This window comes from Rhinoderma darwinii, chromosome 1, assembly GCF_050947455.1.
Source record: "Rhinoderma darwinii isolate aRhiDar2 chromosome 1, aRhiDar2.hap1, whole genome shotgun sequence".
Taxonomy (NCBI): domain Eukaryota; kingdom Metazoa; phylum Chordata; class Amphibia; order Anura; family Rhinodermatidae; genus Rhinoderma; species Rhinoderma darwinii.
In genome coordinates, this window is record NC_134687.1 from 563,773,467 (window position 1) to 563,796,666 (window position 23,200).

At 40.3% G+C, this 23,200-nt stretch overlaps 1 protein-coding gene across 1 annotated transcript in view; it reads left to right on the forward strand.

Moving 5' to 3' along the window:
- CMYA5 (cardiomyopathy associated 5) overlaps positions 1–23,200 on the forward strand; it is a 121,990-nt gene that overhangs the window by 74,963 nt on the left and 23,827 nt on the right. Inside the window, exons 10-12 of the mRNA XM_075854888.1 lie at positions 6,627–6,774; positions 9,855–9,988; positions 10,797–10,896. Coding sequence (XP_075711003.1) covers positions 6,627–6,774; positions 9,855–9,988; positions 10,797–10,896 — 382 coding nt within the window. The remainder of the gene's footprint in view (positions 1–6,626; positions 6,775–9,854; positions 9,989–10,796; positions 10,897–23,200) is intronic.

A 23,200-nucleotide genomic window follows, 5' to 3' on the forward strand; every position in this document is an offset into this window, starting at 1 on the left:
CTTGCTGCGGTTCCGCCTCTGACCTCCCATTGAAATTAATGGGAGGCAGAAAAAGAGTTTTTCGCAGCATTTTTTGCCCACAGCACTCAATGGCCACAGGCGAAAAATGCTGTGAAAACACTGAGCAGTCACTCCCCTCAAGATTAGTGGGAGTGGATATCACTAGCATATTGTACCTCAGTACTCTCTCCCTATGTAGCATTTGTGGTTTGTCTTCCTCCTGTTGGGAACTGGTGTTAACCTGCCTGTTTGGTAAGTATGGCCTGTTTTTGTGGGTTTTTTTGTATTTCAATTTACACTTCAGCACGACTTCAGAATGAATCTGGTAAAAATCAGAGAATAATTTATACCAGTGACCATAGAATCTTGGGATTAGTCTACTGAAAAGTACCAGTGTTGAACACATAATTAAAGGAGAAGATTAAGCCCTTCGGGACGAAGCCATTTTTGATTTTTCATTTTCGGTTTTCACTCCCCGCATTCCAAGAGCCATAACTTTTATATTTTTTCTGTCTGGGCTTATTTTTTGTAGGAGGAGTTATAGTTTCTTTTGGTACCATTTAAGGTTCCATATAATGTACTGGGAAACTGAAAAAAAATTCTTTGCGGGCTGAAGTTGGAAAAAACTGCGATTCCTCAATTGTTTTTTGGGTTTCGTTTTTATGGCTTTCACCATGCGGTAAAAAGCGTCAACTTATCTTTATTCTGTGGCTCAATACAATTACGGTGATACCAAATTTATATAGGTTTTTTTTATATTTTACTTCTTTTATTGATAATAAACTCTTTGTTAAAAAAAAATGTTTTGTATAGCCACATTCTGAGAGCCATAACTTTTTTATTTTTTCACCCATTGAGCAGTATGACGGCTTATTTTTTGCGGGACGAGCTGTAGTTTTTATCTGTACCATTTTTTGGTATGTAGAACTTTTTATCACTTTTTATCCCAAAAATTTTTAGAGCTAAGTTGACCAAAAAACAGCGATTTTGGCGTTTTACATTTTTATTTTTTACGGCGTTCACCGTGCGCATTAAATAATGCTATATTATAATAGTTCAGACTTTTACGGACGCAGCGATACCAATTTTGTTTTTTTGTTTTTCTTTTCACTACTAAAAACTTTTTTTCACTTTTTTACACGCACTTTATTAGGCCCCCTAGGGAACTTGAACCAGCGATCATTAGGTCGCTGGTACAATATACTGCAATACTAACGTATTGCAGTATATCGTCATTTTTACAGGCTTCTGTTAAGCCCTGCCACAGGCAGGTCTTAGCAGAGGCAGAGTGAAGGCAGCCCTGGGGGCCTTCATTAGGCACCTGGGCTGCCATAACAACCGTTGTCACCCCCGATCTCACTGCGGGTGGGGGGTGATGAGCTGTCAGAGGGGGCCGTCCCCCTCTTTTCAACGCCTCAGATGCTGCGGTCGCGATTGATCGCAGAATTTGAGTGGTTAAACAGCCAGGAACAGCGCGATCGCTGCTCCCGGCTGTTAGTCCCGAGTGTCCGCTGTAAAACACAGCCGACAACTGCAACAAATTGAAAGCGCTCCAAACATCAACCCCCGCACCCGGACGTAATGGCACGTCAGGGTGCGCGAAGGGATTAAAAAAAAACCTGCTGGACTAATGATAGGGAGCATAGGGACCTCCCAGTTTCTGTTCCTAGGACCATGCAAAGAGGTGAGTGTCTCTGATTTGCATTTTAGCAGTAGGTTATATATTGGAAATATTCAAGATAGGTATGCTTGGGGGAAGCCAAAGATGTTTAGGGTAAGGAACACACACAATGTTTTCAGTGCGTTAAGCTGCGTATCCGCCCTGAACACCGCAAGGGAATGCTGTCTGAAAAATGGCACCACATTGTGATGTGTTTTTTCAGGGGAATTTCCGCTGCGAAGCGGCGCCGGAAAAATAAAAACGTTCATACTTACCCCCTCCTTCTTCTCGGCGCATATTCCAGCCTCCTGGGATGACATTGCAGGTAGGCCAGACTGGAGAAGAAGCAGGGACTCTGGGTAAGTATAATTTTTTTTTAATTTTTTTTATTACTTGTCATTTTTGCGGCACATTGCTGTGATTCTGCCGCAAATATCACAACACACACTGCTTTGTTGTCGGTTTAAGCACCCCATTGAATTCAATGGGTAAACCCGCAACAGAAGAGTTGCGTATCCTCAGAATTAATTGACATGCTGCAGTTGAAGTAACCGAACCGCAGGTCAATTTATGCACAGTTTATTTACCGCAGTGTGGGGACGAGATTTGTTGAAATCTCACCCACACTGCTGCTACTGTAATACGCTGCGGATTTTCCACAATTAATCCATTGCGATAAATCTGCAGTGTTTACGCTGTGTGTCCCCCTACCATTAAAGTGTCACAAAAATGATCTTGTGAATAGCAAATTGGTTCTTTCCATCTAACCACATGATTGCTGTCATGAGCAGGCATCAAAAAGACACTTTATTCCAAGTATACGTAACGTTCTTCCACATAAGCTTTATAATAACAGCAGTGTACTATATTGAACAGTGTCCCACATGGTCATCAGGTAGTGCTACACAAAGCTGCAGTGAACTATATTATTGTGCAATGTCTGGTGAGACATAAGGCCTTCTTCAGGTCTCCTAAGAGGTCATTGGATTGAGGTCATTTTGGAGACATTATCCAACATGTTAAAAGATGCCTTAAAAGATGCATAAATCTAATATTGTTGCCATTTTTGCATTTTCTATTGAATTTTTATTAAATAAAAATAAACGTAACAATGAGAGGCAAATAAGATGAGTTAACATCAAAGAATACACAACCAACAAACATAGCATCAGCAATTAAAACCGAAGGTGCCAAAAACCATCAATGCCTAAAAGGCATAAGCAAGGAAGAGTTAAGACCAATGGGGAGGGGGGATGTTGATAGGAGGTTCCGGACTTGAAGTTCTAGGGAGATGACTCTGGAAGGATTTGGATGTGGTCTTAGCAGGGCCTGTAGAAGTTTGAAGAGGCCATTTTTGTTTTTTAACAGGACCAGTATGTCAATGTTTCCTCATAGTCACTATGTGTAGATACTCTGATGTTGTGCGTCTTTGGTTTGTTAATCTACTATTTATCAGAGATTGAATTTCTTAGCTGGCTTCTTGATTGTCCTTCGTGTGTCCTCTTTTAATACAACATCTTAGCACCCCACATTTCTGGCATAGTTCTGGACATCTCCAGTTATTAAGCATTTGAATATCACCTTTGATACAGTACAGTCAGACATTCAGGATATAAATGTTGCCAGTTTCATGTGTCGTTCTGTGAATGGAAACCAACTGTTTTGGTAGAAATATTGTGGACACAATCTATTTGATCAGGGACTGGTAAGGATAAAGGATTTTCATGTAAACCCTACTAGGCTCAAAGGCAGCTTTTCATGGATTAGGAAAGACCTTCCTCGTGTTCCATCAATGAAAGGTATAAATATTGAGAAGTTTGAAAGGAAAAACAATGGTCTAAAAGTAATATTGTAAAATCTAAAACATATCATGTATAAAATATTATATAGATCTAGAGGCAGGAAAAACCTGTGGTGATTGCGTTCAATTGACACTGTAACGAACTGTCAGTTGAATTTGATCATTCCAGGTGTACCAGATATTCCTTTGGTGGTTCAGACACTGTCGCAATAATGGGACCCATTGGTTCTGCAAAAGACAACCCCATTTGTAGCTGACTTTTGATTCAATCACCTGCCACTAGGGTCTTCTTCCCATGAGTTGATTCACAAATAACTTATTTGACCTTATTGATGATAGGTCCTGTATGTACAATGTGAAGAACAAAGTTTATGATGCAATGAAAAATGAACGTGCACAAATTCTGTTTAGATTGAAGTTAGGCAGAAGGAAGCAAAGTCCAATACTGTCTGGATGTAAATAAAAATTTTCCCATTTGCTGGCATGAAGCAAAAACTGTCCAGGAATTGAAACTCGACAGGGGGGGTGGGGGAGGGGCATTAGAAAACGTGGCGAAAATTGCGACTTTTGGGCCATTTCCCTTTTTTTTTTTTGCCACTTTCAGAGCTTAGCGAAAAGGGTCGTGGCCACCACCAGCGCCACACATTTACTATCATTTCAGAAACAGGCCTAAATTATAGCCAGACAGGAGCTGGCCTGGATTTCATTGCATGGACAGCCGAACACGTGGCAAATTTATTAAGAGGTGTGTGCATCTTAATAAATTTGTGGGATCTTCCTCCCACTTGTTTTTTTTTTTTAAAGACTGCTCTTAATACATTTCCACAAAAGTGTAATAGATTGTTGCAAAACTTTCATCATAGGATGAAAAAACATTATTTACATGAAACTGGACAACCTCTTTAATGGGGCAAAATAGACATTAAACTAAATAATACTTTTAAGGGTGCAAAAGAGGTCCATTGTTCATTCTCCATTTGTTTTCAGCAGTTACAAAAATCCAATATACTGCTATATCTGTCTGGAACCCCTTTGTCTGTCTAGACATAACTTTACATCCTTATTGTTGCTTGTTTTTGTTGCCCTGAGACGTAATCCAGCTCTGCGGTGCCCTAACTTGAGCACAGTGTTATCTAGAGACTAACGCTTGTGTCTGTGGAAACCCCCTTTAACACCATGCCAACATCCATTCCATAATAATCCCCATAACTTCCCCTGCAATGTATACAATAATGTGGTTCTTGATTCCCTAAAATGTCATTCTATTTAACTTAATTACATTTTATGCCAGCATGTAAGAAACAAAAGTCCCTTGTTGACTCACCCAACACATCTGATACTGTTGTTCATCAGATAATGTAGTTGTGGTGTCAGGGCTTAGCACATCATCCACTTGGCCAACTGATGAACATTTCTTATAGCGCCTACACTGATATGTAGTAGAGTACAAGACGACAGACTTAGTATTCATCGTCTTTTCTTATTTTCAGTTGTGCCTTGATGATTTGGAGTAACAAATCTAGTTAGCTTACCCAGGACAAGATTTGCATGGAGTTTGTATGCTCTCACAATGTTTCATCACATCTTAAAGGAAAGGTCCACCTTGACAACCTTTTTATTTTATTTTATTGTTCCAATGCATCTAAATGAAATAACTTTGCAAATAGTCTTACAAAATGTCCTACAGTTTGGTGTTTCTTGCTATGCTATGTCTCCATGGTAACAGACTACAAATAAATCCTGTGTAGTCTGTTCCTGCAGTAATGCTCTCTTCCATTTGTCCTCTAATTTTTACTGACATACATTTGGTAGGTTTTTAATTAAGACTATTTGCAAAGATGTTTCATTGTTCATTTAGGTGCATTGTAAAATGTAAAATTGTTATGAAGAGGGACATAGGTTTTAAAGATATGGATACTAATGATGGACTTTAGGACTCATGCACATGACAATGCTGTATTGTAGACTCTGTTGGGGTGTGGGTATTCTTGCCGTCATAAACAGTCCTCACTCAGGATTTCGCAAACAATGCTCGTATTTATTTTGAGCAAATATAAAACAAAAGTAAAATAACAACAAAAAGCCGCTACATTAGGGATTAAATTGCAGCTACCTTCATATCAAGCAGCACCCCAATCCTCCACTCATATGTCCTGAACTGAACCTGTCCCACCCTCCTCTGGGTTCACTTAAATACACAATATTGTATTTCCCAGAACTCTACAGTCTTAAAGACACACACACATTTGTTTACATTTCAAGAACATACATATTATACATAAACCATAAATTATACTTATTCCATACTGCCATTCCATACTGCCTGTCTCCTTTTAAAATGAAAAGGAGCTCACAATCTCTATACACATAACCAAATCATACAAAAGAAACCTACATATACTTTGGCTGCTGCTCTGCCTCACCGGGCATCAATCAAGTGCATCCTATAGAAATCCAGCACCCCCTCCATTCAGGTTTAGTCACATGCAGGTAATGCTGTGTGTTAGTGGGGAATGCTGAATCAGTTTGTCTGTAGAAATAATAGTGGACAGCGACAAAGGGTTTGCTGGGCAGCAGGTGAAAGAGCAAAGAGAGAGAGAGATACAGACAAGCTAATTCACTATTCAGCCCCTCAACAGAACCATAGGCACGCCATATGGTGCCTTTGGGAGGCTTTGTATTCTGTCCTAGATACTTTTAGATGAGAACAACTCTGTAATACAGCATGTGAAGGAGCATACCATAATTTGTTTTGTTTTTTGCTTTTAGAAAAACCTTTGTGTACAATTAGAGGCACAAGGAGATAAAGTTTAGGGCCATAAACTTCTATTATTCTATGTTTCAATAGTAATTATATGTAAAAACGTATGTTTTTAAAGAGGACCTGTCACTAGGTCGTATAAGTTGAACTGGTTAACTGACCTGCATCACACTACCATTGCATACTGGAACATAAGAATACAACCTACTACAGCCATGTACATGAGGTCTAAGTGTGTATCCTGACCTGACTGAAGTTGAGAAATTAGATTGTGAGCGCCACAGGGACAACTGTAAAGTAAATCAATGTAACCTGTGTACAGTACTGAGGAATTTGTAGCTCCTTATAAAAAATACTTTATTGTCATGTTGAGATTATTTGTTTAATATATTTTTCTTGTCCAGCTCCTTCCACCCCTGTGATTAAAGCAGAGGAGTGTACAGTCTCCTGGGACACGGCGATCATCAGATGGAGCACATCACATTCAGAATCCACAGAGTCCTTCACACTGGAATGGTGCAAACAGTACTCTTCAGAAGGAGAAGGGCTCAGGTAAACACTAATAGTACAGAGTATATATACTATAGGATCTGCTATAAAATGTACCTGGTAACCCTTAACCGGTTAAGGACACGGTCAATTTTGGCCTTGAGGACCGAACAATTTTTTTTATATTCCCCTCTTTGCAACCCGGCGCTTATAACTTTTTCATTTTTTGTCTGATGTAGCTTTATGAGACTTTGTTTTTTTGGTACACTTACATTATCGTTTAATTTCTATACATTTTTATTTTGGCAAAAACGTAGAAAAAAAAGCAGTTCCGCTGCAGTTTTCTTTATTTTTTTTTACACCATACACCGATCATCATAAATAACATTACACATTTATTGCACAGGTTGTTACGGACGTGGCGATACCAAATATGCGTTTATTATTCCATGTTTTGGGACTTATATTTTGAAAACTTTATTTATTGTAAAACGTGTATTTCTGTGTATTTTTTATACTATTTTTTGTTTTTATTTAACAAAACTTTTTTTTTATTAATTCACCTTTTTTTTTTCATTTTGATTTTTAAACTTTAATGTACTGGCATTTATCTATATGCCAGTACATTAGCCTGTGTACTGATTGTACACAGGAAGTTGTTAGGACATACCTAAGTATGCCGTAACAACGGGAAATATGGTCAGACAGCCCTAGGGTCCTTCAATAGACCCTGGGCTGTCTGCCCATAGCAGGTATAGCCATTATCAATACCTATAAAGTCCAGGCCAGACAGAAAACCTGTTTCAGCAATAACATCCATATACAGTGAAGGAAATAAGTATTTGATCCCTTGCTGATTTTGTAAGTTTGCCCACTGTCAAAGTCATGAACAGTCTAGAATTTTTAGGCTAGGATAATTTTACCAGTGAGAGATAGATTATATAAAAAAAAAAAAAGAAAATCACATAGTCAAAATTATATATATTTATTTGCATTGTGCACAGAGAAATAAGTATTTGATCCCCTACCAACCATTAAGAGTTCAGCCTCCTCCAGACCAGTTACACGCTCCAAATCAACTTGGTGACTGCATTAAAGACAGCTGTCTTAAATGGTCACCTGTATAAAAGACTCCTGTCCACAGACTCAATTAATCAGTCTGACTCTAACCTCTACAACATGGGCAAGACCAAAGAGCTTTCTAAGGATGTCAGGGACAAGATCATAGACCTGCACAAGGCTGGAATGGGCTACAAAACCATAAGTAAGACGCTGGATGAGAAGGAGACAACTGTTGGTGCAATAGTAAGAAAATATAAGACATACAAAATGACTGTCAATCGACATCGATCTGGGGCTCCATGCAAAATCTCACCTCGTGGGGTATCCTTTATCCTGAGGAAGGTGAGAGCTCAGCCGAAAACTACACCGGGGGAACTTGTTAATGATCTCAAGGCAGCTGGGACCACAGTCACCAAGAAAACCATTGGTAACACATTACGCCAAAATGGATTAAAATCCTGCAGTGCCCGCAAGGTCCCCCTACTCAAGAAGGCAAATGTACAGGCCTGTCTGAAGTTTGCAAATGAACATCTGGATGATTCTGAGAGTGATTGGGAGAAGGTGCTGTGGTCAGATGAGACTAAAATTGAGCTCTTTGGCATTAACTCATCTCGCCGTGTTTGGAGGAAGAGAAATGCTGCCTATGACCCAAAGAACACCGTCCCCACTGTCAAGCATGAAGGTGGAAACATTATGCTTTGGGGGTGTTTCTCTGCTAAGGGCACAGGACTACTTCACCGCATCAATGGAAGAATGGATGGAGCCATGTACCATCAAATCCTGAGTGACAACCTCCTTCCCTCCACCAGGACATTAAAAATGGCTCGTGGCTGGGTCTTCCAGCACGACAATGACCCGAAACATACAGCCAAGGCAACAAAGGAGTGGCTCAAAAAGAAGCACATTAAGGTCATGGAGTGGCCTAGCCAGTCTCCAGACCTTAATCCCATCGAAAACTTATGGAGGGAGCAGAAGATCCGAGTTGCCATGCGACAGCCTCGAAATCTTAATGATTTACAGATGATCTGCAAAGAGGAGTGGGCCAAAATTCCATCGAACATGTGTGCAAACCTCATCATCAACTACAAAAAACGTCTGACTGCTGTGCTTGCCAACAAGGGTTTTGCGACCAAGTATTAAGTCTTGTTTGCCAAAGGGATCAAATACTTACTTCTCTGTGCACAATGCAAATAAATATATATAATTTTGACAATGTGATTTTCTGTTTTGTTTTTTTTATATAATCTATCTCTCACTGGTAAAATTAACCTAGCCTAAAAATTCTAGACTGTTCATGTCTTTGACAGTGGGCAAACTTACAAAATCAGCAAGGGATCAAATACTTATTTCCTTCACTGTACGTCCATACTGGATATAGAATACCTATGAAGACATATATAGACAACAATACTAGAAGTGTAAATAACCATAGTACAAGTAAAGCACAAACCAATATCCCAAAAATATCTTTATTTGGAAAATATTTAAAAACATACATAGACCATCACATACAATATAAAATAACACATAATAAAAATGTGGTAGCGGCATCTAGGAGTAACAAATGTATTATATTTACAGCCATTGAATCAAACAGTGTATTGTCAAGGTATTGACAATACTGTACAAGAATACCTCAACAGTTAACGGTATACTAAATATGTACACACTGGACAAAAAATACAAATGACAGTGTCAGAGAGACTGATCCAAGATATAAAAAATATATAAAATCAGGATCAGATCCATGTCAAATACCAACCCATATTCTGCATGTCTGCCCCTAAAGGAGTCAACCACAGACCACACCAAGACACAACCGGCGTAGAGAAGAGGTTTCTCTTGTCTCCGCTGATAGAGCGGGGCTGCGGCTGTGTATTACAGCCGCTGTCCCACTCATCGTGGCGCGCGGACACTGGCTGTAACACAGGACGAGAAAACTCGTCCTAATGCGCCAAGTACCCGCCGCTCAGCACGAGTATTCTCGTACTGTGTCGGCAACCAGTTAAAGTGCATTGGTATATTTTGTAATAATCTCTATGATCTCTATGAAAATCTCTCTGTAATACCATTCCTCTCAGGTCTGTGGCTGGAATCAAAGATCAACAGCTGCGGGTTGCCCTACAACCAGGAGAGAACTATTTTTTCTATGTAAAAGCTGCCAATACCTTTGGGTCAAGTGAACAAAGTGAAGCTGCTCTAATATCTACCAAAGGTAAGAACTTCACTGCACTGGCAGTAATTCTGTGACTTTTACCCATTTGTAAAACACTTTGATATCACAATGCTCTTTTTACCTGCATTTTTAACAACAATTTAAGAAACATTTTTAAGATTTTCAAATAGCCAACCAGTACTACTGAAGTAGTTCACTAATTTTATTATCTGTCAGTTACTTGCCTCAATTTATCTCTTCATGACAAAATTCTGTTGCTGCCACATGCAGTCCAAACGGCAAGGCCAAAGCCACATGGTAGGTCACAGCATTAGGGTTCATGCACATGGCAAACTGAACCTATAGGGTGTCACATGGATTCTCTGTGTGTCCATATTACAGACCAGGCATAGTGTACCACTGTATGGTGCCTCCATGAGATTTGCTTTTAGGGGAGAACATATGACAGATCATGCCACAATTTTTTCTTCTTGAATCCGTGAGAAAAAAAAACTTGTGTGTGCCTCTAGGACCGTAATTATAGGGGATGCAACCGGGACTTGGAGCTTAAAGGGGCCCAAAAAAACTTTCTCTGCCCCATATGAGGAGACCAATGCTACAAATAACGCTTGATAGTTTGGGGGCCCTGTTACAGATTTTTCATTGGGGCCCAGGTGTTTCGAGTTATGCCTCTGCCCATAGCAGGCTATGAGCCTAGTATTACGGATCTGTTCTGCACGATCAGTAATATGTCAGTGTGCATGAGCTTTTGTCTGACTGTACATAAAAACAATACAATGCAGGTATTTGAACATGAATTCTGTAATAGGGAGGAGAAATATAAACATTCTGTCGTTTATTTTTGCAGGTACCAGATTTCACTTACTAAGAGATACAGCTCACCCAGCCGTGGACTTGTCACCAGATGGGACTGTGATTAGCATTGCAGAGCAGAGTGAGATTATTGGGTTGGTATCCCTTTACAAAATTCATATTGCTGAATACATTAGATGATAAGCAGAAAATGAAATTCTGCATGTGATTCTAAGTGGCCGTTCACATATATCCGTTGTCCCTTTCAGTTACCCTCCGTCGTGTTGTAGAAATGCCAAAGGGAAACTGATGCTAGAACGGAACCCATAGCTAAGAAAATGTTCAGAGTTAAAATGATATTAAACAAAATATTATGTAGCACAGACATTATCACAAAAGTCAATGCTGGAAAATCAAGTCACCCCCTAAAACTAAATCCCCCTGGAAAATATTGCATGCGGAGGGGAGAGAGAAACAGAAAAAGAAAAAATAATAAAATAAAAATAAATATAAAAAACAAATATATATATATATATATATATATATATATATATATATATATATATATATATATATATAATACAAAATTATAATAAAAAAAGAACATTACTCCTCAAACAACTATTAACACAACCAGCCCTAAGGTCTTTTTCTGTTCGGGGGATAGTTCCATTATCCAACTGTTCCAGGTCATATAAAAAAAAAATCCCCTTCCTCTTTACTTATTGTCCAGTAATATGATCTTTCTAAAAGCATAGCTTGGGACAATGCCACAACAAGTGGATGAAATCCGCTTGATGTATACCGCATTTTTGACAATTATCATTATTCTTTAACCTTTAAAAGCTTCAATGTATAATAAAGTCTCTGATTGATCATAAAAAAAAAAAATTGGTGATCGTGATTCAATGATGCTTCTCCGATATGTTTATAAACTAACCCCCAATCGATCCTAATCCCAAGGTCCTTATCCCAGTTTCTTTGTGATTTAATATGATTCATCCCCTAAAAGGAATGTTTTATATAATGAGGACAAAAGTCCTTTCTTATTTTTTAAACATTCTAATGATTGAAAAGGTGTAAGAACAAACCGTGATTTATATTTAACCCCTTAATGACCAAGCTAGTTTGAACCTTAATGACCAAGCCAGATTTGTCAAATCTGGTATGTCTGACTTTAATAGAGAATAACTCTGCGAAAGTTTTGAATATCCAAGTAATTCTGACATTGTTTTTTCCGTAACATGTTATACTTTATTTTAGTGGTAAAAGTAGACTGATACAATTTGCGGAAATTAATTAAAAAACAGAAAAATTTAAGAAATTTTGTAAAAATTTAAATTTTTCCCTATTTTTAACTGCAATATGTCACATATGTACACACATACTGTACAATTTTTTTAATTAAATATGTATTTCCATCTTTTTACTCTATTTTGGCAGCACTTTTGAAAAAATAAAATACATTTTCAGCAATTTAGAGGACTTACAAATTGAATAATAATTTTATACATTTTGAAGTACATTTTGTTTTCCTGCACCAAGCCAGGTTTTCAGAGGCTCATAGGTCTCAGAATGATGGAAACCCCCACAAATGACCCCATTTAGAAAACTAGACCCCCTTAAGGTATTTATCTAGGGGTATAGTAAGTATTTTGACCCCACAGTTTTTTGCTAAATTTAATACATAGCAGGTGAAAAAAATAAAATTTCACTTTTTTCATAAAAGTATCAGTTTGAAAACCGATTTCTTTGTAAAGCGACCATGAGAATGAAGAAACACACCACAAAATCTATCACCCTGTTTCTCCTGTTTTCAAAAATACCAACATTGTGGCCCTAATGCGTTGCCTGGACACACGGCAGGGCCCAAAAGGAAGGGAGTACCCGGAGACTTTCAGGACTCATATTTTGCTTGAAAACGTTTTAGGCCCCACCGTACATTTGGAGAGGCTTTAAGCTGCCAGAACGATAGAAACGCCCCATAAATGACCCCATTTAGAAAACTAGACCCCTTAAGATATTTATCTAGGTGTATAGTAAGTATTTTGACCCCACAGTTTTTTGCTAAATTGAATACATAGCAGGTGAAAAAAAAATAATTCACTTTTTTAATAAAAGTATCAGTTTGAAGACCGATTTCTTTGTAAAGCGAACATGAAAATGAAGAAACACACCAGAAAATCTATCACCCTGTTTCTCCTGTTTTCAAAAATACTCCCATTGTTGCCTCAATCTGCTTATTAGACATGTGGCTGGGCCAAAAAGAGAGGGGGCACCCTTTGGCTTTCAGGGCACAATTGAATAAATTCTAGGCCCCATATCATGCATTTAGAGGCATTGAGCTGCCTTAACAAAAAAAAAAAAACACGCAGAAATGACCCCATTTTAAAAACTAAACCCCTAAAGGTATTCATCTAGTGGTGTAGTGGGCATGCGGACCAAAAATTTTTAAAGGAGGAAATAATGGGTATCATTTCAGACACTATGGGTATATAATGTTTTCTTCAAATTCTTATTACGTTTCCACATGAAATAGAGGAGACGTGGTAGAAGGTTATTTTGTTAGAAATATGCCACATTAATAAATTTGTGCGGCATATAGAAGAGAAGTGAAGCCGTGTATTCATAACGGATACATGTTGTTATAGACGTATTTGCCTGTACTTATGACTATGCCTTGCTGAAGAAGCAGTTGGTGCCATTATGATGTCATTGTGGACAGAATTCTGTCCTAATATAAAATCAGTCAGAGAGGAAAAAATAAACTGTACTGGAGTGACGGGCAATATCTTCAAACAAATGGAGGAAAATGTATCCAACTATGTTGCAAACTCGAGTCTGTTCACTAGATAGAAGAACAGATTTTTAACTGCAATATGTCACATATGTACGTACACACATACTGTACAATTTTTTAAATTAAATATGTATTTCCATCTCTTTACTCTATTTTGGCAGCACTTTTGAAAAAAATAAATAAATTTCAGCAATTTAGAGGACTTACAAATTGAATAATAATTTTATACATTTTGAAGTACATTTTGTTTTCCTGCACAAAGCCAGGTTTTCAGAGGCTCATAGGTCTCAGAATGATGGAAACCCCCACAAATGACCCCATTTAGAAAACTAGACCACTTAAGGTATTTATCTAGGGGTATAGTAAGTATTTTGACCCCACAGTTTTTTGCTAAATTTAATACATAACAGGTGAAAAAAATTTAAATTTCACTTTTTTCATAAAAGTATCAGTTTGAAAACCGATTCTTTTGTAAAACGAACATGAAAATGAAGAAACGCACCACAAAATCTATCACCCTGTTTCTCCTGTTTTCAAAAATGCCCCCATTGTGACCCTAATGCGTTGCCTGGACACACAACAAAGCCCAAAAGGAAGGGAGCACCCAGAGACTTTCAGGACTCATATTTTGCTTGAAAATGTTTTAGGCCCCACTGTACATTTGGAGAGGCTTTGAGCTGCCATAACGATAGAAACTCCCCATAAATGTCCCCATTTAGAAAACTAGACCCCCTTAAGGTATTTACCTAGGGGTATAGTAAGTATTTTGACCCCACAGTTTTTTGCTAAATGTAATACATAGCAGGTGAAAAAAATAAAATTTCACTTTTTTCATAAAAGTATCAGTTTGAAGACCAATTTCTTTGTAAAGTGAACATGAATATGAAGAAACACATGCCAAAATCTATCACCCTGTTTCTCCTGTTTTAAAAAATACTCCCATTGTTGCCCCAATCTGCTTATTAGACGTGTGGCTGGGCCAAAAAGAGAGGGAGCACCCTTTGGCTTTCAGGGCACAATTGAATAAATTCTAGGCCCCATATCATGCATTTAGAGGCATTGAGCTGCCTGAACAAAAAAAAAAAAACCACGCAGAAATGACCCCATTTTAAAAACTAAACCCCTAAAGGTATTCATCTAGTGGTGTAGTGGGCATGCGGACCAAAACATTTTTAAAGGAGGAAATAATGGGTATTATTTCAGACACTATGGGTATATAATGTTTTCTTCAAATTCTTATTACGTTTCCAGATAAAATAGAGGAGACGTGGTAGAAGGTTATTTTGTTAGAAATATGCCACATTAATAAATTTGTGCGGCATACAGAAGAGAAGTGAAGCCGTGTATTCATAACGGATACATGTCGCTATAGACATATTTGCCTGTACTTATGACTATGTCTTGCTGAAGAAGCAGTTGTCCCGCATCTGTGCCATTATGATGTCATTGTGGACAGAATTCTGTCCTAATATAAAATCAGTCAGAGAGGAAAAAATAAACTGTACTGGAGTGACGGGCAATATCTTCAAACAAATGGAGGAAAATGTATCCAACTATGTTGCAAACTCGAGTCTGTTCACTAGATAGAAGAACACCTGCAGGGCTGTCAAGACAAGGTTTTTTTTTTCAGTGACTGGTTGTACAACGTCTCTTTGGCTCCATCAATCCTTATGAGGGAAGAATGTGCCAAGTGACGCGGTACACCATAACAGGCCCCTGCCCGGCAAGGTAGGAACCGCTATGTCCACAAAACAACCAATCACCTACAGAATATATAAAGGGGCAGTGTCCAAAACCGTCTATAGGAACAGTAAGGGTATGTGCACACGATAACTGCAATTACGTCTGAAAATACGGAGAGAAAAAGGGAAAACAGCCCCTGATTTTCAGAAGTTTTTTGAGCAACTCGCGTTTTTCGCTGCGTTTTTTACGTCCGTTTTTGGAGCTGTTTTCATTGGAGTCTATGAGAAAACGGCTCCAAAAACGTCCAAAGAAGTGTGCCGGAACTTCTTTGACGAGGCAGTCATTTTACGCGCCGTCGTTTGACAGCTGTCAAACGACGATGCGTAAATTACAGGTCGTCGGCACAGTACGTCGGCAAACCCATTCAAATGAATGGGCAGATGTTTGCCGACGTATTCGAGCCGTAATTTCAGGCGTAAATCGAGGCATAATACGCCTCGTTTACGCCTGAAAATAGGTCGTGTGAACCCAGCCTAAAGGATCACTAATCCCCAAAATGATGTCAGTATTTCCAGAAGAACTGTAACAAAGCCCATGGTGTATTGATAAGGAACAGCTCGATTATTAGAGATCCTCCAAAAAAAAAATATCATGCCCATATCACGGTACAGAATTAGGAATGTAACAGCTGTATGTGGCAGGATACAGTCATAAGAAAAAGGAAATACATCCCCAATTTATTCTTGTAACCATTGCTAAAATGCACGACTTCCACTAATTCAGGGGCGGCACGGGCCGCAGGTGCTGGATTTATCTACTATTAAATACAATGCCCACATTTATTTTTTATTTCAAGAACACTTGTGGGGTCCATGTTCTGAATAGACAGATGTGGGCTCCTGCACAATAAACAGTATTCATTTGTGAGTGATCATGTACAGGATTTAATTGTCCAAGAAATGTATAAAAAAATTAAAAAGGGGAAAATTTGTTTTACAGTCTGAAATAAATACTTTACTACCTCCCCGTGAAAATCCCTCCCTCCCTTGGAAAGCCCAAAAACTAAACAAAAAATATGAATAAATGAAATTGACTCCCTAAAATGAATCCCCCACCCCACCCTTTTCGGTGTTCCCTAAATTATATATAAAATCAATAATTAGAAACAGTGTGATAGGTCTCAAAACAGGGGAAGTTGCACAGGCCTGGATTTGAAGGGCACATGGGGCAGTAAAACCGGGTATCCCTCCTCCTTCCATGTTTACTGCACACCCGGCATCTCCTTTGGGGGTATTCCTTATTCTCAGTGGCAGAGATGGGGTGAAGGAAGTGGCGCTCAGTGAGCCTTTTGACATCCCCTGACTCAAAGGATTCTCCAGGTGCGGGGGAGTCAAACAGGAGGTACTCTATAACTTTCTCCTGATAATGGAGGAAACTGAGCGTTCCCTGGGTCTTATAGAGCACATAACTATTGTAAGTAGCCATTTGGATGAGGTAGATCGCTACCTTTTTATACCAGGCCCTAGTTTTGCGCTTGACCAGGTACGGTTGTAGGACCTGGTCAGATAGATCGACTCCCCCCATGAACTTATTATAGTCCACCACGCAAACCGGTTTCCTCTTATCAGAGGTAGCTCCCCTCTCTCTTACTGCCACTGTGGTGTCCTCATGCACGGTGGTCAGCATGTAAACCTCCTTTTTGTCACTCCATTTGACAGCGAGCAACTGGTTGCTTGCAAATGAGAGTGTCGCACCCCTTTCTATTCGCCTGGACACCAGTTGTTGAGGGAAGCCGAATCTATTTTTGCATACCGTCCCACAGGCCCCTGTATTAGCAGCATGGAGGGACTTATACAGGGGGACACTGGTGTAATAATTGTCGGTGTACACATGGTTACCTTTCTGTAGGAATGGCACCATGAGTTCCCAGACAATTTTCCCACTAATGCCAACATCCTCTAGGTATCCTGGGGGATTAAGGTGGCGGTCCCTGCCCTCATATCTAAAAAAGGCACAGGTGTAGTAGCCCGTTTCGGGCTCTTTTGGAGGGGATGTATTGGCGAAACGATAGACGGCCTTTGAAGGACATAAGGGACTCGTCTACCGCTATTTTTTGGCCTGGGGTGTACAAATTTAGAAATAACTCAGATAGGAGGGAGATGAGGGGCCTTAACTTGTTGAGGCGATCATGGCCTGGGTCACTTCTTGGGGGGATTTGGGAGTTGTCTGAGAAGTGCATGAAATGCATTAGAGTCTCATAGCGCGTTCGGGCCATGACAGCAGCAAATACAGGCGTGCTATGGATAGCGCTGGTACCCCAGTAGGAGCAGATAGAAGGTTTTTTTACTATCCCCATGTTTAGTGTAAGTCACAAAAAAAAAATTAATCTCACAGACGGTTGTGGGGATCCATCCTCTGGCATAGTAAAACCTGGGATTTTGGGTGACAAATTGCCTGGCTTATAAATTTGTCTGCTGGACAATTCGTTCCAGGACCTGATCGCCTATAAACAAATGAAAAAAATTATAGGGGGTAAAATTTGCGACATCAGAGTTGATGCCTGGAGTCGCTGTAAATGGCGGAATTTGGGGGGAGAAAGAAACTGCAGGATCCCACATTGCGGGAGGGACTGCATTACTAGGCCCTGCTCCTGACCCTTCACCAGTGACAGCTGCGTCCACCACCATAGGGCTGGGGGGTCCAGTGGCAGAAGCAGAACTTGTGTCGCATTCTGAGACAAGTTTTGCTTCTGACGCAGTGTCCGTACCGCTCCCGGAACTGCTAGAGCACAGCATGGCGTATTCTGCGGCTTCTGCAGTTCATTTTTTTTAACAGTAAACTAACAAGTTAATTTTTTTTTTTTGTATTTTACATTTTTTTTTTTTTTTTTTTATATATATATAATATAGACACAACACTAACAGAAAAAAATATGGTAAACCGCAGTTAATAACAGCAACTAAACTAAATCAGCGGGAAAAATAAAGGATTACGGAGATAACAAGTAATTACGGGTAATCTGGGGTGATTACGGGTAATCTGGGGAGTGATTATAGGTAATATAGGAACGCTGGCAAATATGTGGTGTATTTCACAGTATAATACAGCACAAGATTTGCATAGTATTTCTCTCTCTCCTCTCACAGATCAACTACAGTGAGAGGAGTGAGGGAAAGAGCACAAATCCTGTGCTGTATTTTGAAAATAGAGGACTATGGTCACTGTGATAGGTATATCACAGTGACCATCTGATCAGGGACCAATTATAAGGGTCCCTGATCAGTTTCTATTTACAGGCAGAATAGCTGCCTTACACTGACAGTGCATGCGTGCGCCATTTTTCTTTTTTTTCCCGGCAGTTAGGGGTGGGGGCACGGGGGGGGGGGGACGACACGATCGGTGGCAGCGGGGGCCTAACAAGTAGTTTTTTTGTTGTTTTTTTTAATATGTAAACTAAACGGATCACATGAGTATATTCGTTTTTTGCAAGGTCAGGCTAAGTAGGTGATCATTATTATTGCCCAAAACAGACATCCATTCACACACCATTCACACATGTGAATTAGACAGCAGTGTCCGATATCTCCATCCACCTAGCCCATATCTTCCCGAATTTGTCGGGGCACCTTCTGCTAATGTATAACTTCTGATACAAGGGTATATACTTATTTACCAATTGCAACCAATGTTCTAGACTAGGACACACCGTGGCCTTCCATTCCATAATCATGATTTTCCTCGCACAGAACAAAACAAATCTAAAAAATATTTTGTCATAATAGCCTTGTACTATCTCATTCATAATGCCCAAGAGGCACACCTGAGGAGAGAGAACCCGGGGAAACTCAAATTTATCATGCAGAAACTCTACAACCCTTGACCAGAATAGCGAAATCCTAGGACAGGACCATACACAGTGGAAGTACGTAAGTCTAACCGGAGTATAGTAAATTCTGTGTAAGAACCGCGACTGTATTAAAAAGTCTCGAGCACTAGTAACTGAATCAAAGAATGAGAGCTCTACCTCCCTCCACTCCTCCTCCGACAAATCAGGGATAACTCTCTTCCACCCTAGGAATGCCCTATCAAAGGGACGTTTTACAGAGTACAGCAACAAGGCATAGATCTGAGTAAGGGTCTTAGGAAGGTCTGGGGTGCCGAGCAGGTCCTCCAATCTGGAAAATCCCAAAGCTGGCATGACAGATCAAAACTGGGCCAAGCAGGCATGTCTCAATTGGAGATAATGATAAAAAGCCTTCCTCGAGACCCCAAACCTCTCCCCAAGCTCAGAGAAGGAGACAAAACTACTGTCCGAGTATATTTGGCCTAAAAATGAAACCCCTACCCCAGCCCACATCGTCGCTCCCAGCAGGGACACCAGTTGAGGCAGCCTTGGATTGTTCCATAACGGAGTCCTAGGGGAAACAGAAGAATCCCCATCATCCCGTATTAATAAATGCGCCTTCTTCCAGGCATTAACTATAGTTTTTAATGGTAATGGAGCCCGACACGAGGATTTAAACCTATATAAGAAGTTGGTAAGACTCTCATAGGAGGACATAAGTGCTCCTGCCAGCGCCGTGGCCGCATTACTTAAGTCAATGTCAATCCACCAGCTGCGAAGCCAAATAATATAGGTAAAGGTTGGGTGCCGCCACCCCCCCCCATACTCCTTGGGGCCTGCAGAAGACTGAGACTAAACTGAGGTGTACACCCCTGCCAGTAAAACCCACGTAAAACCCCATCCAGTTGTCCAAAAAATAGTTTGGGCAAAATAATCGGACAAATATGGAGGAGGTAAAGAAATTTGGGCAGGCATATAATTTTGAAAAGATTTATCCTACCATATAAAGAGAGGGGGAGGTTCCTCCAAGAGTTTAGCTGCTTTTCAGTAGAGGCCACCAATGGACATAGTTCACGAAAACGTAACAGATTAAGGAAAATCCATACCCCAAGAAACGTAAACTGAGATACGACCTGTGACGGGACAGGGAGCGATAGTCTGCACATAGAGGAAACATAACCGACTTGGACCAATTAACCGACAAACCTGAGAATGCCCCAAAAGTGTCAATCAGCTGCAGAAGAGAAGCCAACGAAGGACCATCATCCGCCAAGTACACCAAAGTATCATCTGCATATAGGGATATTTTCTCAACTAGGGGAATGCCTAACTGCCAGCGCCAGAGGCTCAATCGCGAGAGCAAACAACAAAGGGGAAAGTGGACACCCCTGGCATGTACCTCGACCCAAAGAGAAGGGTTTAGAGACATCCAGATTTGTTCTCACCCTAGCGACAGGCTGTTCATATAACAGACGGACAAGAGCAATAAATCCTGGACCAAAATTTAAACGGGAAAGCAGTATCCAGAGATATCTCCATTCAACCGAATCAAAGGCTTTATATGTATCCAGAGAGAGAACAAACCCAGGGGAGGCATCGTATTGTGCAGCATCAATATTAACCCCTTCCCGACATTTGACGTACATGTACGTCATGGAAAGCATTGACTTCCCGCAAAATGCCGTACATTTACGTCAAATGTTTGGCACCGGCTCAGAAGCTGAGTCGGTGCCATCATCGTCGGATCTCAGCTGTATCTTACAGCTGACATCCGACTGTAATGGCGGGGACCGAAATTAGCTTCGATCCCCGCCATTAACCCCTTAAGTGCAGCGCTCAAACGCGATCGCTGCACTTAAGGTGTTTGCAGCTCATCGGAGCCCCAGCAATGAAATTGCCGGGGTTCCGGTGGCTGCAATGGCAACCGGAGGCCTAATACTGGCCTCCCGGTCTGCCTAGCACCGAAGCCGGTCAAGATCCGCCCGGCGGCGGAGCCTGATCGGCTTCCGTAGCTGCCGGCAAGATGGCGCCGGGTCAGGAGCTGATCCGGCGTCATCAGCGGTGGAAGTCAGCTGTACTGTACAGCTGACATCGAACTGTAACGGCAGGAACCGGAGCTAGCTCCGATCCCTGCCATTAACCCCTTCGATGCAGCAATCGAAAGCGATTGCTATCGTAGCGGTTACTAGCAGATCGCCAGCCCTGAGAGGCAATCGGGACTGGCGACTGCTGTTATGGCAACAGGAGACACAATGGTCTCCTGCTCTGCCATTACGGAAGCCGATTCAGGCCCCGCCGGGAGGCGAAGCCTAATCGGCTTGCTGTCAGTGAATGACTGACAGATCTAATACATTGCACTACATAGGTAGTGCAATGTATTAGAAAAAAATAAATCTGACCGTTGGACCTTCAAGTCCCCTAGTGGGACTTGAAGAAAAGTGTAAAAAAAGTATAAAAAAGTGTAAAAAAAAGTGCAAAAAATAAAAGTTTGAAAACAATAAAAGTTTCAAGTAATCAAATAAAACACAATCCCCCTTTTACTCTTATCAAGTCCTTTATTATTGATAAATAATAATAAACCATATGTATTTGGTATCGCCACGACCGTAACGACCTGAGGTATCAAAATATTATATTATTTATTGCACGCGGTGAACAGCGTAAAAAAAAACGTAAAAAACTTTACCAGAGTTTCTGTTTTTTGGTCACTTTGCCCTACAAATATTAGAATAAAAAGTGATCAAAAAGTCGCACGTATCCAAAAATGGTACCTATAAAAACTATAGCTCGTCCCGCAAAAAACAAGCCCTCATACACCTCCGTCGGCAAAAAAATTAAAAAGTTATGGTTCTCACAACTTGGCGACAAAAAAAATACATTCTTTTTACAAAAGTAATTTTATTGTGCAAAAAGTTGTAAAACATAAAAAAGTGCTATAAAATAGGTATCGCCGGAATCGTACGGACCCGCAGAATAAAGTTAACATGTAGTTTATAACGCATGGTGAACGCTGTATAAAAAAAATGAAAAAAGCTGTGCCAGAATTGCGTTTTTTTGTTTACCTGGCATCCCAAAAAATAGGATAAAAGGTGATCAAAAAGTCACATGTACCCCAAAATGGTACCAATAATAACTACAGCTCGTCCCGCAACAAACCAGCCCTCATAGCACTACGTCTATGAAAAATAAAATTAGTTATGGCTCCAATAAGTCAGGAAATAAAAAAATATGCAGTTGTGCCCGAGGGGAACATTTCTTCTGTTTCAAGAGGCGATTTATCAAGGACCTAAAATTAGGGAACCAGGAAGGGGAGAGCCCAAACATATCCGCTGGAAGTGAGGGTGCCCGTATTATACCAGGACAACACTTTCCCAGCAAAATTCCCCAAACTACAAAAGGTGCGGAGTGTGGACCAAAAGGGGGATAAGAAATGACACCATTTATCAGTGCGACACTGGCCTGTGCGGAAAGGATTGCTTCACAGCGTAACACACATCTATGGATTATTTTATTTTTTTTATACCACCTGACTATGCCCCTTATATACTCCGCCCCGCTTACATGTACCCCCACATTATAAAACACCAGCAATACTCAAACTAATATAGTACCAAGCAAAATCCGCTCTCCAAAAGCCAAATGGTGCTCCCTCGGCTCTGAACCCTACAGCGTGCCCAAACAGCAGTTTCCTTCAACATATATGGCATCGTCATACCCGGGAGAACCCTTTTAACAATTTTTGGGGTGTGTGTCTCCAGCGTCATAAGCTGGGCACGACATATTTGCCACTGAATGGCATATCTAGGGAAAAATATAAATTTTTAATTTGCACCATCCGCAGCGCATTCATTTATGTAAAAGACCTGTGGGGTGAAAATGCTCACTACACCCCTTAATAAATGCCTTGAGGGGTGCAGTTTCCATAATGGGGTCACTTCTCAGGGGTTTCTTTTTATTATTTCACATCTGAGCCTCTGCAGTTGTGAACCAATACTTTGTAAATCGCCAAATTAGGCCTCCACTCCGCATGGTACTCTTCACTCCTGAGCCCTGTCATATGACCAGGCAAAAGATTAGGGTCACATGTAGGGTGTTTCTAAAACCGGGAAACACCGCATAATAATTAGAGGGC